Source organism: Lepisma saccharinum, chromosome 19, assembly GCF_977018435.1.
Source record: "Lepisma saccharinum chromosome 19, izLepSacc3.1, whole genome shotgun sequence".
NCBI classification, from domain to species: Eukaryota; Metazoa; Arthropoda; class Insecta; order Zygentoma; family Lepismatidae; genus Lepisma; species Lepisma saccharinum.
This window is the reverse complement of record NC_139247.1, coordinates 37,029,806-37,048,167: the sequence shown is the minus strand read 5'-3', so window position 1 is coordinate 37,048,167 and position 18,362 is coordinate 37,029,806. Positions and strand designations below refer to the sequence as shown.

At 37.4% G+C, this 18,362-nt stretch overlaps 1 protein-coding gene across 1 annotated transcript in view; it reads right to left on the bottom strand.

The window, feature by feature from the left end:
* LOC146002826 (UV-stimulated scaffold protein A-like) overlaps positions 1-18,362 on the bottom strand; it is a 57,637-nt gene that overhangs the window by 28,116 nt on the left and 11,159 nt on the right. Inside the window, exons 3-5 of the mRNA XM_083140791.1 lie at positions 15,305-15,415; positions 4,211-4,430; positions 1,998-2,118 (exon numbers count right to left, since the gene is read on the bottom strand). Coding sequence (XP_082996917.1) covers positions 1,998-2,118; positions 4,211-4,430; positions 15,305-15,415 — 452 coding nt within the window. The remainder of the gene's footprint in view (positions 1-1,997; positions 2,119-4,210; positions 4,431-15,304; positions 15,416-18,362) is intronic.

The following is an 18,362-nucleotide window of genomic DNA, read 5'->3' as shown; positions in this document are numbered from 1 at the left end:
GCTCCATCAGACTACCATCTTTTTTTGTTTATGGACAACCATATGCGCAATCAACATTTCCAAACTCGCGAGGAGGTTGAAAACGCGGTGGTGCAGTTTTTTGCGGCCCTACACAAATACGTTTTCAAACATGGCATCTACAGGCTTGTACAAAGATGGGAGAAGGTTGTAGAAGTGGATGGTGGATATTTTGCAGAATAAATATAAGGTAAAGACATTTGTTTTGGACCTTTTCTTCTTTGTACTAAAACCGCATGAACTTTCTTGGTTACCTGGTAATTTGCTACTCATCGGCTAACACACTTGTGCACAAAAATAATCTTACTTGTTTAACATAAAATGTCAGAGGTAATTTTGTAAATTCCATTGAAACGAATATGTATTCATTCGAATGTGTTGGAAATGGAAACACACATAAATGTGTGACATTTCATTTCAGGATGAAACCTTTAACACATTTAACAAGACAGAAATGTTATACAAAAATTATACAATTGTTCTACAGTTACAGTTTTAAAAATTAAAGTAAAACATTATAATATATGCAGTGTTATATAATAACAAAGTGTAAGACTAACAAGGGAGGTTATCTAAGTGTCCCCCTCCGATTTCCATGAAACTTGGCAGGTGTATAGAGGGGGCCAAAGAAAGAAATACATGTTTTTTTGTTTCGGCTAAAAAACTGTTCTAGGGGGCAAGCCCCCTCAAATGTTAAGATGAGGACAAATTGAAGTGGGGATCTGACCCCTGTGTCCCCCTCCGATTTCCATGAAACTTGGCAGGTGTATAGAGGGGCCCAAAGGAAGAAATACATTTTTTTTTGTTTCAGCTAAAAAAACTGCTTTAAGGGGCAAAACCCCCTCAATGTCAAGATCAGGACAAATTGAAGTGAGGATCTGACCCCTGTGTCCCCCTCCGATTTCCATGAAACTTGGCAGGTGTATAAAGGGGCCCAAAGGAAGAAATACGGGTTTTTTTGTTTCGACTAAAAAACTGTTTTAGGGGGCAAAACCCCCCCCTCAAATGTCAAGATGAGGACAAATTGAAGTAAGGATCTGACCCCTGTGTCCCCCCTCCGATTTCCATGAAACTTGGCAGGTGTATAAAGGGGCCCAAAGGAAGAAATACGTGTTTTTTGTTGTGCTAAAAAACTGTTTTAGGGGGCAAACCCCCCTCAAATGTCAAAATGAGGACATCCAGATCCAAAAGTTCCAGATCTGGATCCGGGTCTGAAAGTTCAGGATCCGGATACGTATCTGATAGTTTCGTATCTCAATCCCATTATAATATTACCACACCTTAAAAGGTATTACCAATAAAGTTTTTTTTTTTTTAATTTTTGCTTAGTGTGTGAGGTTAATGCACAGGAATGGGTTACATGGTACTGGAGCATGTGTCATTGCAAAACGCAGCAATGTTCGACTGCCTGTACAGCGGTGGTGGACATTCTCAAGCACTTCTTTAATATGGACATGTCTATCATCATTCAAGGTCTAAATAACATACACATCCTGCACCATTGCCATGTGGTCTAAGGCTCCAGCGTGCAGATTTGAGTCTCCTGGGGGAAGCATAACAACTTTTCTCTTTAGATTTTGGCGTGTGTATGGGACAAGTGGTCAACCAGCAACGTGAGGAAATTGGGGAGGTAGGAATGAGTAGCGTAACCTGGTCATGGAAACAAACAACAATGACTGGGGATTCATTGTGCTGACCACACGTCAGCCCCATAACTCTGCTGAGGCATGAGAGACCGAGGCCGGCAGTCTGTGAGTAGGCCTTGGCTCTCAAGGGCTGTTGTACCACAGGTTATTATTATTATTATTTAAAATAATAACAATAATTTAAAAACAGCCTTCAAGATATTTGGATTTTCCAGGGTCTTGTAGACATAGAACCATCCTGTATAACAGTCATCATTTGCAGTTTGGTATATTATATAGTGTGTACACTTAACAAATTGTTTTGTAATAGTGAACAGTGTTCAAATTACTAACCATTCATTTCTTGAATAGATATCCTGAGTTTCTCCTGCATCATGTTTTCCCTTCTCCTCTGTTCTTCCTCTTCTCTTCTTCTTTCCAACTCTGTCTGTTGTAGCAAGTTATTGAAGTCCACCTGTAGAAGAAAAGAGTTCAGAAAGCTTATGTGTAGCTCAACTAAAAATGATCTTAAGAATACATACATACTGTAAGTGATAGTTCTCAATCATTTTCATTATTGGTAGGGGCATGCATATTTTGTTTTTGACGAAAACATGAAATGTGAAATAAAATATTCTAATGTTAATTTTTAATGTTTCTGAAATGTGTGAGGCACATTTTCCTACCCTGTTTTGTCACGAAATGATGCGAAATGAACTGCAAAATGCGAAATAAACTCTTAAACACGAAATTTCGAGTATATTTACCAACGCGACACTTTCTGAAGTGTGAATTATCCTATGAGTTACGCAATTCACGGAAAAATGATGAATTCTGCTGTAAATATTTGAGAAGCAAGAATGGACCCCTTTATACAGGAATAAACTTAATATTCTGGTAATGACATAAATGTGCTATTAGAAGGGTTATGTATATTTTGTAATAAGTGTAGTTCTTAAATCAAATTTTTGATTATGTTCACAATTTTAAAACCAAAATGTCATTTTATGTACCACTTTTGATCCAATTTTTCACTGCTATAACACCAAAATTAGTTGTAGATTGTAAAGCTGTTGCTATGCTGATCTATAGTGAATGATCATTCAATGAGTCACCTATTGCTACGTAGACCAAGAGAATATCCTCCCCATCTCCCTCCAATGAGTTTAGCATCCCAAAGCATTCACTTCAACCACCTTGTTTATTATGTAGTAAAAGATACCGAGATCAAAATTACAAAATGAAAGTGCTCAGGAAGTATTTTTTTTCCTCTCTAGTCCAACAAATACTGCTGATACGGATTTCATGTGACAGGAGGTGCATGCATGAATTCCGCCAGAATGGCACTGCTTTTCTTGGTGTCACAGAACATTACATTACAAAGTGAAAAATCGTGGGAAATGGCCTTCAAACTTTTTTGTGTGGTTTTGCTTATTCCTTCTTTATTTTTTCTAAAATAACTTCAAAATATATACTTTTTGCATGATTAATGTAACAATACAAGGCACATTCAGGATCCTCAAACTAGCAGTTAGCAGCACAATATTTCTTCCATTAAGGCATTTACACTCCATATCATATTATTTGGTCAGTAATACATTTTAATTATTGTTTTCTTATCTCTTCTTTCATCCAAAGCACTATAAAAATCAGAACGTTCCTTCATTTTGTGATGAGCTTATTTCAACCGCATTGTACATTAGTGTCACCATCTTGAATGGAATACTGTTGCCACATTCAGAAACTGCAGACAATGATATTTAACATGATAGGAGTTCCGTAAACATGGAAAATTAATGCTAGTGTCACAAAATTATGGAATGACCCTGTATGGTTCCATGTTGACTGTCCGATTATTCTGTGCATAATGCGCACCACAGTTTTGGAGGCAAAAATTTTGGAAAAAAGTGCACATTAAACATGAGTAAATACGGTATTGTGTGCTTCATTTGTATTTCTGGCATATGATATTAGTTTCTTGCACAATTTTTGGACTGAGCCACTACCACTCTGAACCAAACTCTTACAATTCTTGTAAATTGTAACAATTCAAAGTAGTTATGAATATTTATAAATTTTCCATTGAAACTACATCAGAGCAATATAGCAGATTTTTGCTTTAAAATATTCATTATTTTACATGAAATAATCATTAAATCACAAAGTCCATGTCTTACCACAATATTGCACCAATAAAAATAAAATAATATAATAATAAATAAATAAATTATGCACTGTGCTGGATATTTGAACTCTGATGCAGTGTAATGTGATATTTTTGCAGATTCTGCAATATACTTGAATTCGAGGAAAGTACTGGCCTGGTATCATTAATTAAATTTCCAACCAATACTTTCTGATACTGGTACCACTGATATGGTTCAGTTCTACCATGAAATGATAAGTAATAACTATAAACAAAGATGCAATCAGGTGTCCGGCTACTCACATGTTAATTTTCATGTTTCGTTTCTTGATTTAGTTGGGTGTGTGTGTGTGTATCTGCATGGTTGACACTGTAGTGATTCAGACACCATGATTACCTGAAAACGGAAGGTGATCCTTACCCTTTTATTATGAATCAAAAAGCTATATGCCACTTTCAGTCTGTTATCGCTGTTGCCATATGTTTTGTACCAATCATACACAGCTTTCAAAGTATTCATTCTCAATGTCTTTGCAACAGACACTGGACGGGGCATAGGATTTGCTGGATTTGTTTCCACTGTCAATTCCAGGAACTGGCGGAAGTCTGCCACAAGAAGATCTCGAAAGCGCTGTGACTCTCTGAAAGAAAAATTAAAACATGTATTCATACTTTCAATATTCTTGTAATATGCCGGGTGTCTATAAATGATGTATACAACTTTCTTTCCCTGTAGAATGAAAACTAAAGACCGATGTCTTCTCTGTGACAAGAAAACTAACTGACAACTGAGAAAGTTTGGCAACGTTGTGCTAGTTCGAGACTCCAGCAAGTGGTGGCTCTAGTGGGTCCAATTAAACAGAAATGGTGAATCCGCAGGAAAAGGCTGTGTGCGTCTTGTGGCTTGTGGAGTAACACAAATGCAGCAAAAGTTTAGAACATTGTATCAGTGAGTACCTCCAACATGAAGGAGCATGATCTCCAAGAACACATTAATGCAGCCTTTGGTCATATAACACCAGACATTCTGCAGCATACATGCATGAAAATGGACTATTGTCTGGATATCCTACAAGCAATGAACAGTGTGCATGTAGAGACATACTTGCACAAAACTTTCACTTGTGGTATATGTTTGAGGCATAAAAGTTATTTGTTCTACATTGTCGTTTCATTTTGCAAGCAACCTGAAAGTGAATACTTCATTTGCGGAAACCCTCTTATTCATAGCAGATACTTATGCATGTCAGGGGTGTCAAACTGGTCTGTCAACCCGCCGTGCAAATTTACATTATTCATTTCAAGTTACAAAAAATCAGAAAGTTTTTTATTTTTATTGTTAAGAACTGAAATAAAGTTCAGTTAGTTGGTATTCAAAATGCATTAAATCAAAATAAATGAATGTAAAATACAGGAACCAGTTTATATTTTCACATGCTATCATTTGCACCAAAGATTAAATGGTTTCACAGATTTCAAAATTACAAGAAATAGGAATCTATATGAAAGTCACCAACAATAACCCTATGACTAAAATTCTTCACTAACTTCTACAGCTTTTTCTTGAACGAAGTATGTAAAAATTAATAACAAAATGGAATAACTGTGCATTTCAACACACTAACAGTAGGTAATGTAAAAGTTAGAAGATAATAAAAATAGTTGTGCTTGATACTCACTCATCTGGCATATCAAGTTTGAAAGTCTTCCAAAGTATATAACAACAATAATAATAATATGAATAAAATCCTGTTATTATTCTATAATAATAATCATAAGTGTTCGGACGAATTGTCATTCATATTAATCTTGATGCCATGCAGTCTGAGCATGCGAAGTGTGTGTCCGAGTTGAGTCATGAGACGGCGTGCAGGAGTTGTACACCTTGTCTCATTTACCTGTGTATTTATGTGGAATATTTCAGTATATTTAGTGTAATTTACATTCTTCGTAGTATTAAAGTATACGTAAGTCTCCATATATGTTTCATTTGTACCCGAGTGAAACTGAAATACACGAAACCATCCACCCAGGAACTTGGAGCAGCAAGGAGAGTTCGTGCGCAGTACTCCGACAAGCTGCAACCCTACTCATGGTCCTCCTGTAGCCGGATAAATACGTTATCCTACTTTGGTGAGACTGTTGTTCAGTGTCCACAAGCAACATTACGTGCCAGAATAGTCGTGTGAGTAAATGTCTAAAGTGTTATTGCATTTATTCAGTGAACAGAGATTATATACTTGTTGTCGCCTGCCGGTTGATTCGATTCGGTACGGCCCGGCCATTCCATTGTGTTCCCGCTGAGAAAGTGCACCTTTTTATCGAAAGACACGTGTTTACTAGCAATTCAGTGCACCGTATTCCTTGCTGGGTGTGATTGTGATCTTCGTGTATATACTTTACATGTTTTGAGACTTAAATATGGAGCAAATACTTTCAAACAAACGTCTTCTCAAACGCGACGTAACAAGTTTGGAAAAAAAGTGGCGGCAGATGATCTCACCGAAGGGAGTGTTTTAGTGTACATACACAAAGCTTTACAATTGACAGAAGACACTCAAAAACTGATCCGTGAAATCTCAGAAAAGTGTACCAACGAAGCATTGGCCAAGTTATACATCGCAAAAAAAGAGCAAACTACCGTGACAGTGACAGAGACAAAGACAGTGAGTGATATTCGTTTACCTATGTTAGATTTGCCTACATTTACAGGTAATCTACAGCAGTGGCTCTTTTTTATTTTAGAGACTTGTTCCGTGCAAAACAACCCGTCACTTTCTCCTGCGCAAAAACTGCAGTATTTGAAATCGAGCGTGTGTGGTGAACCCACGTTATTCTTACAGTCTATAACAATAACCAATTTGAATTACAAAGAAGCACGGGACATTCTAACTAACAGATATGAACAGAAACACGCGCTAGTGAACGACGCAATTAAGCGGCTTGTGTCTCAACCCTCATTACAAACTTAGTCTGCTGTCAGCTTATGCAGCTTGTTGACACGACGACAGAATGTGTTCGAGTTTTACGTGTATTGGACATTACAGTGCAGCATTGGGACGCTATCCTAGTGTTTCATACAGTGGAAAAATTGGACAGTACTTCGAGGCAACAATGGGAGCTGAGTGTCTCGTTGGAACAACTTCCTACTTTCGAACAGCTTAGCGGCTTTCTGGACAACAGAGTGAGAGTGCTTGCAGCATGTGCATCTTCCAAGGACCCGCAACCAGGATCCCAAAGAAAAAACCTCTCCCCCCCCCCCCAGTGAACCCAGTGTCAGAAGAAGTGCTAATTCATTTCACGTGTCGTCCTCTTGCCCTGTGTGTCAAGAATCGCATTTTTTGAGTAAATGTAAAGAATATGTGAGCTTGTCAGTCCCAGAGAGGGAAGTGTTAGTGAAATTGAATGGTTTGTGCTTTAATTGTTTATCCGCAGATTCGCACAAGGTGAGTCAGTGTAAATCAGGCTGGTTTAAAGCTTGTGGTAAACATCACCATACATCTATTCATCCTGAAACTTCGCAAAGAGGTAAGGTAAGAGAAAACGTGGCAACGCTGGAAGTGGTTTCGCACATAACATCTGATTTGCAGTGTGATGCAATGCGTGTCTTGTTACCGACTCCTATTGTGAGAGTAAAGGATAAACAAAACCAGCTTCAACTCCTTAGAGCCTTGCTCGATTGCGCTCGTGAAGAGTCCTTCTTGAGCGAGAACGCAGCCCAATTGTTAAGCCTGAAACGTAAAAAGGTGTTTGTATCGGTTAGTGGAATTTCGGGTGTAATTGCCGGTAATTCACACTCTACTGTCAACTTGAACATACTCTCTCAGAACGGGGACAGATCCTATCATTGTTTGCTCTTAGTTGTGAAGAAAATATCCAACACAGTGCCACAAGCATTTGTACCTAACACCGTGAGTTTCAAACATTTACGTAACCTTGAACTTGCTGATCCTTCATATCACAAACCTGACACTATTCAGTTGCTTATCGGGGCTGATCTGTTTTCATTGTTACTAATGAGTGGGCGAAGAGAGGGGAGAATGAACGAACCTGTGGCTATTCAAACCCGCTTGGGATGGTTTGTTTGTGGCAAAACTCCTCAACAATCTCTGTCTTCTTATCACATTGTTGTACAAGAAAATTATCTGAATGAAACTCTGAATAAGTTCTTTTAATCGGAGGAGATTCCTTACTTACGAGTGTCGAGTCAAGAAAGTGCAATTGTGCGAGGAACATTTCGTACAAACACATTAGCGTGAGGATGATGGTCGGTACATCGTATGCTTATCATTTAAGGTCAACCGCGACGAGTTAGGCTATTCAAAGGATAAGGTGATGAAATGTTTGCTTAGTCAAGAGTGTAGGCTTTGTGTTAATAGCCAGAGACTAGAACAATACCAGTCATTCATGCAGGAGTATATTGCCTTGAATCGTATGACACCAGTGGCGGACTGTGAACCACCCAACATCCCTGCTATAGCTCTTTTCAGTTCCTATGGCAGGCACTCTAGAAGCTGTCAGGGGAAGTGGGGAGCGGGGAAATGACCTATCCAGTGCAATGAGACAAGCAGGTTAGAGAGAGACTGCAGTATTGCCAGAGTAGTGGGAAAGGTGAGTTGAAATCGAAAGATCCATGTAATACAGACATCCCATTGTTTGCGTATGGCCTGAGTATGCGTATTATTCCCATCTTGTGGTCAGTAGAATACCGATAAGTGTATGATATCAAGTGTAAAAAAAGGTTCATTGACAAGAGACTGAAAAACAATTGGTTTACTCTGGCTGTAACTATATCGGCTCTCTCCATCAGAAACCGTCTACCGTCGTTGCTCTTTTTGTAATTGAATTGAATTGAATTGTTGCTTTAAGTCCACTTTATGCACAATGCAGTTAGGCAATACACGACGCGACAACAATTACTCCCACGCATGTTATTCCTACATTCCGCTCATAACAAACAGGAATCAACACTGGGGCAAAACACCATCAGCAGCACGACGAATTGGCAACATAGCAATGTGCAGAACGAGGTTAACGCTGCAGCTTCCTCCCGCGAATGCGTAACTCTCGGCTCCACCACTAGGTGGTCTGTTCTCTGATTGGTCAGCAGCATGCTCCCCGCTCCCCACTTCCCCTGCCAGCTTCTAGAGCGCCCGCTGTAAGAATAAAAAGAACTATAAATTTTATTTCATTCCGCATCATTCTGTAACAAAAGAGACAAGCACAAGTATGAAACTGAGAGTAGTTTTTAATGCATCTAGCAAAATGAGCACACATGTGTCCTTGAATGACGTGTTAATGAATGGAGGTAAACAGTAGCCAGAATTACTATCCATTTTGTGGCCATCTTATTGCATTGATGAGTAACATGCGGATGATGTATCACCAGATAAAAGTGGAACCCCAGGACAGAGACTACCAATTAATTTTGTGGAGAGAGTCCTCCAATCAACTTGTGATTGTTTATTGTTTAAATATGCTCACGTATGGCATGGCACCAGCTACCTTTCTTGCTACGAGTGTGTTATGTCAGTTAACAGACAATGAAGGTGGAAATTACCCGATTGCAACAGAAGTCTTAAAACAACAGTTTTACATGTACGATGTATGCAGTGGATCTGACAGTCTTCCAGAAGCAATAGAACTGCAGCAACAATTGACACAATTGATGAAAAAAGGTGGATTTGAATTGCATAAGTGGACTTCGAATCATGCTGATGTGTTGAACAGTATTCCTGAGCATTTGTGAGAGAAACCTACAATATCTTTGATCCACAACAGCGAATTCATAAGAACAATTGGCCTTGTGTGGCACCAGGATACTGATCATTTGAGTTTCACCATTATCCCACCTAGTCAACACCCTGTATTAACCAAAAGGTTATTGTTGTCTGAGGTAGCTCACATATTCGATCCACTCGGATTACTAGCCCCAGTCAATATGTTAGCTAAAATATTAATTCAATCACTGTAGAAGGAACAGTTAAATTGGGATGAACCTATTCCTAGTGACATAAGAGACATATGGGAAAGACATTGTGCTGAATTACATGTGTTACAAAACATACAGTTGGCACAATGCTTAAAATGTAGAGAACCAACTTTGTGTCAATTGATTGCTTTCTGTGATGCCAGTGAGAAAGGTACATGTGCTATTGTGTATCTACGAACAGTATATGATGACAACACTGTTACAGTCAGATTATTAGTTTCGAAAACAAAGCTGTAACATTGCCACGTTTAGAGTTTTGCGCTGCTGTGTTGTTAGCCAAATTGATTAGTGTTGTGCAGTCATCATTGTCAATGCATATAGACGATAATTTCCTTTGGTCTGATTCACAGATCACCTTATGTTGGTTAGGAGGAACGTTTATGAAGCCTCTTATATTTGCAAAGACAGGAAGAATAAACTAAATAGAGAAGATGGAAATGTAGATGAAATATGGATAGGGATGTTCAAGAAATGGGAAAAACGAGAATACAAGAAAATAGGTTCCAAGTCACCCCAGGCATAATCCATGAGGCCCAAATAGCATGCGACTTCGAACTTGACTTTACTAATAGAGAGGGGAAATTGGAGGGGAACGGTAGTGAGGAGAGTAACGGCACACGCACAACCTCCTGCATACAGCGAGGAATAAACCAACAGTCAGCACGGGGAAGTGAACAAGCGGGCATCTTTTTAACGTTTTAATTGTATATAGGTTTTTACATCGAGAAGTTTTTACAGTTATGGTTTAAACAAATGAGGGAACATGGGGGTAGTCAAGGTTTTAGTAAAATTTTTCAATTCCAAATTCTGCCTTCACCTAAACTGTACCATTTCCTTTTTTTCTGACGTTTGAGATTATTTGACGTGGCTATGACATATTTACAAAAGTTTTGTATTTTTGATTAATTTATTGAAAATACGAATTAACCTTATGTTGGATTAAACCCGATCCATCAAGATGGAGTACATTTGTTTCAAACAGAGTTTTACTCATTCATGAGCTGACGAATCCTCAACCGTGGTTTCATGTGCAATTGAAACGTAACCCAGCAGACATTGATTCTCGTGGTGCTTTCCCTACACAGTTGCGTGAAGCTCATTTATGGTGGAATGATCCATCATTTCTTTACTCGCCTGAGTTGCCTATGCATGAATCATCTGCAGTGGAAAGTGAAGAAGTGAAAAAGGAGGGAAGAAAAGCAAGTATTCATGTGCTGATAGCTACAACCTCTGACTATAAGGAGCTACTCCAGAGATTCTCGTCTTTCTTGAGATTAATACGTGTTACTGCTTGGATATTTAGATTCCTAAATAACTCTAGAGCACCTTCCATGCAGCGAAACGAGCAGACGTTGACAACCGAAGTGTTACCAGCTGCAACTGAGTTCTGGGTCAAGGTCACCCAACGTGAAGCATATGAGAGCGAGATTAACTGTTTACAAACAGAACAAAAGCTTCCCTCACAAAGTGAACTTCTTTCGTTGAGTCCATTCATTGACAAAAATTCTGTGTTACGAGTAGGTGGGCATTTACATAATGCTAATGTGTCTTCAGATAAGAAACATCCTATAGTGTTGCCCAAAAATCATCCGTTTAATGAACTGTTATTGAGACATGAACATGTGAAGAATCTTCATGTCAATCCACAACTGTTACAAGCTATTGTGACAGAAACATATTGGATAGTTGGACTTTGAGATATGGTTCATAGCATAGTGAACAAATGTGTTATTTGTAAACGTGTCAAGGGTAAACAATTGATGGGAAGTTTACCACCTCTTAGAAGAAACGAAATGAGACCTTTTGTTAACACAGGCACTGGCTTTGCATGTCCTGTTTCAATTAAGTCTGGATTTTTGAAATCACATAAAAGAATCAAGGGTTACGTTGTTCTGTTTATATGTCTTTCTACTAAGTGTGTTCACATTGAAATTGTATCTTCAGCAACTACTAATACTTTTATGCATGTTTGTAACGTTTCATATTTCATAGAGGAAAACCTGCTAACCTGTATTCTGATTGTGGTACTCAGTATGTAGGCGCTGACAAACTATGCATAACTTTCTGACCAATGACAGAATCAAGTGGCATTTTAATCCCCTTTCCTCACCTTGGTTTGGCAGAATTTGGGAAAGTAACATAAAATGCATTAGATATCATTTAAAACGTGTTGTCGGCAATGCTGTGTTAACATGTGAAGTTCTTTACACAGTATTGGTGAAATAGAAGGTTGTTTGAACTCTCGTCCAATCACAGGCATGTTAAGTGACCTGACAGCACTTACGCCAGGGCATGTCCTGATTGGCGACAACCTACTAAACATTCCAGAAGAGGACTTCACCAAGAGCAATATTAACCGCCTGACTGATTGGCAAAGGTGTCAACAAATCATGCAGCATTTTTGGAGAAGATGGCACTTGGAGTACATATCTGGACTTCAAAGTAGACCGAAGTGGCATTTCAGGTTTAGTCAAAATATATTTTTGAGTCAGTCAAACTATCTAAAATTATACTGAACCCCAGTACCAAACATTTTACAGACTTTTTGAAAAAAATATTCCTCTCATGACTTCGTTATGCTGCTGGTAATAAAAGTACTCTCATTATGACCTGGAATGGCAAACAAATATTCAGCAATTACCATAAATTGAAATGGTTCCAAAAGCTTCATCTAGGGTAGTTTTTAGTTCAATAGTTTTGTTCTCTATATGCCCTGCTTTAAGAATTGAAAAAACCTTGTTCCATCAGTATAAACCCCAAAGCAAGCTATTCTACTCAGGCACTGAACAGTAACATCAACAGAATGTAGCCCCAAAACTTTCTTCATTAATTGCTTCAAATTTTGTTCTAGCAGAAACTTATATTTTCTTTTTGGATAATGACTCTATCAAAAAAAATGTCATTATTGAGTTTGGAGTGGAGTACATAGACTTGTAACTTGCATGATTTCTCTTTGTGTAACTAAAACATGTATTTTCCTAATCAATATTATGAGACGCTCAAAATGTAGGACATTTATGATATTTTTTAAATTTCTCTCAGATGCCGAAAATAAGGCAAAAGGGTAGGACATGTCCGGGAAAAAACGGACGTCTGGTAACCCTAGGAATAGGCCCCCCCCCAAAAAAATTCTGGCGACTACCATACAGATACGTACTTGTTTATGCCTTCCTCTACACTTTCTTAGCATAACAGCAATAATTAACTGAAACCCATTCACAGTCTGCTAGGAACAACTTCTGCTACCTGGTGACAGTACCCATAAGAAATGAAACACAAATTACCATCACAGGGAACTAGTGATTATAAAATATTAAAAATTGACAGCCTGCCCTGTACTTGATTGAGGGTGACCACTCTAGGACCATGAAAAAATTTAAGAATAAATTCCCAGTTTTCAAGGCGGACTTTACAAAACTTCAAGGGTACAAGCAAATGTTTACTCTATTTCAACCTTACATATTACTGCCTCTCACTACCCACACAAATATATTAACAATATAAAGAGTGTGTATGCACGTGTAATATTTAATTTAACCCTCCGTAACTCGCATGGAGCACTGAGTACTGCTTGCACATTTCTTCTGGCATTCTTTCAGTTGGTTACACGCCTCTGAAGTGACTGATCCCTCTTTGGCAGCACTCAGTACCGCACGCGGGAAAGTTTCCTACCTTAAATCATAGAACACCAGCCATGAATTTGGTGGAAATAAGAACAAAATTACAGTACATTGTTCGGAATGCAAATTATTTGTATGCAGAAACCATTGCAGTACCCATACGAAATGCCAAAGTTGTCAAAATAACGATATTGAAAAACGACAACATTACTTTCCTTTTATTTGAGTCAGTATGTCTTTTTTTACATATATCTCGCAAAAGTAGGAGAAACATATTGAGATTTGAACATTTAAAAAATATTTTGTAAGTGTCTTTGTGTTGTGTTTCATACATTTTATTGCTTTTTCTGCGAGTCAGTAAGATCTTGACTGAGAAATTTGGAACAAATAGCTCCTTTCTAAGCCCATGTAAGTTGTACGGTTTGAATTCATTTTGAAAAATACATTGGAAAATTTTTGAGAAATGGGTTGAAAATTTTATAAATATACCTTATAAATTTTGTGAATGATTAGTTCATTTTTTAGTTCCTTCATTATAAGGCAAAGTTGTAATTATTTTTAGAATAATATTTCGGTGCATTTGCTTTAAGAGTATAAGCTTGTAATCCTATGAGACATTTTCTCTCATTTTTTAGTTGTATTCCTTTAATAGCTAATAAAAATGTCAAAAATAGATGTGTTTGCATTCATATATATTTCGCCTGATTTCCAGTAAGTGCATTAATAATTCATGTAAATAACGTTGGTTTTGATAGGGCGGCACTGAGCGCCGGGTGGCTCTGAGTGCCATGTATGGGAGATTTGCGCTACTATGAGGGCACGGGACATATGCGTGCAGATGACGAAGGGTTAAAGTGCGGAATTTAAATTTCCCATTTTACATACTCAGACTCGAAATACATCAAAACACAAGTCACAAATGTTACGGAATATATTAATCTTCGAAAAATTGTTAATTGTATAAGGATTTCAAACTCAACTTTACCTAATCAACCTCCAAGATATCTTGCAATAACCTTCCGTCTGTCAGATAGATTGTTCTGCAAAGGACACTAGCAAAGCAAACAGATTGAGAGAATTTTGATTTATTTTCCACGCAGCTTTCTTTTCTTTTCCTTCCTCAATAAAAATAAAAGATAAACTGGGAAAAACTTGCCTCGGGGCATTAATAAATATGGATATATCCAATTGGATTTGGATTAATAAAAGTTGCAATTTTTCACGTCTATGGAGAAAAATTCCCAGTGAGTAGCAACCTGTGATTTATCTATAGACCTACGTAAGCTAATGTACACCAAAGGGCTCCAATTAAAAAAAAAATCCTGGGAAAAGTAGAATGTCCAATGTCTATTGTTAGGACTATCAATACAAGACAATATTACATTTTGTAACCAGATAGGTTATACTTAGTAATATCGTAGTTGTAAAGAGAGAAAAGAACTTGTATTAGGATCTGGCAACACTCAAGAGTGCCAATTGAGGACGGATCAGAAACGGTTGCGTGAAATTTTTAGTGTCGCAGACTTTCATGATAAATAGTTATTTCTAATGTGGAATCTTCGGTGTAAGTTGGCTGTTGTCTTTATGTGTTTAGTACATTAATACATCATTGTTCTATAAAACTAACTGTTGTTTCTTGTGACTTGACTAGCATTTTGCCTGTTCACGTGTGAGTTGTACTTTTCGCTATTTACCTCCTACTTCGCTGTTCTGAGGTAAAAAAATATCCGGTAAGGTTTGATTGAATATCACATGTGTTTGTGGCTTATATCCGGTTACAATTTATTGCAGAATAAATAATATAAGAATATTGTATGTTCAATATCTGAAATGACTTTTCAAAAATATGTATCTTTTATCAAAATTAAATAATGTACTAGCTTAATGAAATGTTAGTACTTACTTAAATAGATCTTCACATATTTGGAATGCACTAAATCGTATTTCAGCATGCTGCTTCTTCAGCTGATGCATTACAAGGTGATGCGTGTATTCAACATAACCATCAGACTTCCTGGTTGAAAGAAGGAATGAGCCTTATATTAGGATACATTTGCTAAACAAACAAATAAAAACTGATAAAATTTTACAGCCTCAATAGCTAAATTATGGTCATTATGATTATTTTACATTCAAAAATGTTGCCTTTAATGTTCACAAAGCACAAGTTGAACTGACATAATATTTTTCACTATATCCTGCATGGAAATACAGTAAAACCTCATTAATCCAGACCATGATAAACCGGACTTATCAACTGTCTCAACAGAATATGGACATGTACTTCAAACCAACATCCACAGCAAGTTTCGAGTGATGCAGAGCCAGGTCAGTTGGGCACACCATCATAATATGGGTATCGTGTGTGTACGTACTGCATTGTACGTATAGTATTGCTTTACATTTTACTGTACTGTATAGCATATTTAGGCTTATGCCCTTTAAATACACATAATAAACGTGTTTTGTTGCTATAAACGGAGTTTTAAGGCACTTTCTACTGTTCTTTAAGGTTATTTCAGTTAATCTGGACTTTCGTTAAACTGTTTCTAATTATAATTTAATTTAATATAATTCATAATCAAGTAAAAATATGCATCTCTCTTTTTAATTTAAATTAGGTCAACTTATCACCCCCCCAATTAGTCTGGATTAATGAGGTTTTACTGTAATATTATACTTGCGAAGGGAGATAAAAGCTCTTGGATTCAAAATTCCAAACTTTTGGTCATTACTGCCACAGGCTAGTATGGGGGCAAAAAGTTTATGATCACTAGGACCTGGATTTTTACGTAGCCAAAACATGTAAAATATTTAGTGAAATCATTTTAAATATGTAGAAAATAAGTAAGTACATTAAAATGTGTAATAATATATTTTGTAGTAGGGATGGGACCGATTAATCGGTACTCTGTAGGTATTGACTGATACAGGTATATCAGTGTATGGGTTTACCAGTAAAATTACCGATCTGATATCTATACATATCTTACAAATTAGTGCAAAATTCTGCTATTTTGTTATAATTTTATGCATAATCTCCATGACATACTTTTTAAAAAGTAAATGTCTAAATATGCACCTTCATTTACACGGCAGTCACCTCGAAGCACACATTTAATAAGGAGGTCAATTATCCATGCAGGTTCTTTAAGGAATTTTATATCGGATCGGTAGAATACGAGGGTCACTATTTATACTTTGAGCCTAACAATGAAAAAACAGGAATTTGGCATTGAAAACTGCTTTATTGTTTTTCGAAGTATTCTCCTTTATGGTCAATACACTTTTGCATTCGTTCGAACCATTTGTCAAAGCAGTTTTTCCAATCTTCTTGAGACACCTCCATAATATGATTTTTGAACGCATCAATGGCATCTTCCGCCGACGAAAATCGTTGTCCACGCAATTTATTCTTGACATTCGGGAACAAGAAGAAGTCATTGGGTGCCAAATCAGGTCTGTACGGCGGATGACCCAACAATTCGATTTTTTGACTGTTCATAAAGTCGGTTCTTAGACGAGATGTGTGACAGCTGGCACAGCACCACAATTGTATTTATTGAGCATTTGTTTGCACCAATTGACGCGAGCATCTTTCTGAGTTCTTGTCAAATTGTGTGGGATCCAACGAGAACATACCTTTCTCACAGCTAAATGATCATGTAATATTTTATATATGCTGGTGGAACTAATGCCTATGGTTGCCTCAATCTCACAGTATGTCACATGACGATCTTGCAGTATTAGGTTTTGCACAGCATCAATGTTTTCTTGAACAACAACTGATTTTGGACGACCTTCGCGAATCTCGTCGGTGAGCGAATGGCGGCCACGATTAAATTCGTTATACCAGCGTTTCACAGTGGCAAAGGATGGGGCTTCATCGCCAAATGTGGAAGTAAGTTGATCGATGCACTCTTGTCTTGATAATCCACATCGAAAATCGTAAAAAATCATCACACGAAAATGTTCATGAGTTAATTCCATTTTATTGTTGTCGTGCAATCTCCAAGGCAACATAAACACCACAAATCACGCTATTGACAAAACATTTGAAGTACGTTATGGTCAATAATGCCAGATGATTCCGTGCAAACGTCAAATCGCACCTAACTTCAATTAGTGTTGCCAAGGCTCAAAATATAAATAGTGGCCCTCGTATCAGTATCAGTAAAATTTATATCAGTACTTTATCGGTACCATCTAAAATATCATATCGGGCCATCCCTATTTTGTAGTCTTCAGACACAGGAGATGTACTACGAAGAAATTTCAGTGGAAAATGCAGGTACGAATAGGACTCAAACTTGGGTCTCTGGCATACCACACCATTGGTCTACTGAGCCACCAAGCCAGTAGATTTGCCTGATTTTTTGCTCTTGTTGTTTTAGACAAAACATGTAAAATGTGTAAGGAAAATCACTGAAATGTGTAGAAAGTTTGTGGTCCAAAATTGTGTTGACACCCGAATAAAAGTTGAATGACATACTGTTCTGCATGTATCTGATTAAAATCGTGTGTAAGTGTAATGGCATGCAAACTTCTCTCCTTAGATGTCACTTTGATCTCGATGCATAACCGACGTGCTAAAGACATTTTAATGCTTTTTTCTGACACCTTGAAAAGGAGCAAATTGGTACAAGAATTTGATCATAACATTTTACTGGTTAAAGATACTTGAAAAAAACCTTCACCATTGAATTCTAGCCTGATTTGATATATCATATCACCCCCTTCCCATTTAAAATTATGAAGTTGAATTCAATATGGCAGGTTTAAAGATGAAGGCCATCATTTTCATATGCTCTCTAACATTTTCCCCCACCCCTATTACAAACCTACAATGTTAGTTTTGCGGAACAGTATGTCATTCAACTTTTATTCAGGTGTCAACACACGTTTGGACCACCCTGTATATTAAAGTGTGTAATAATATTTTCGTACTCTTTGGTAATCTC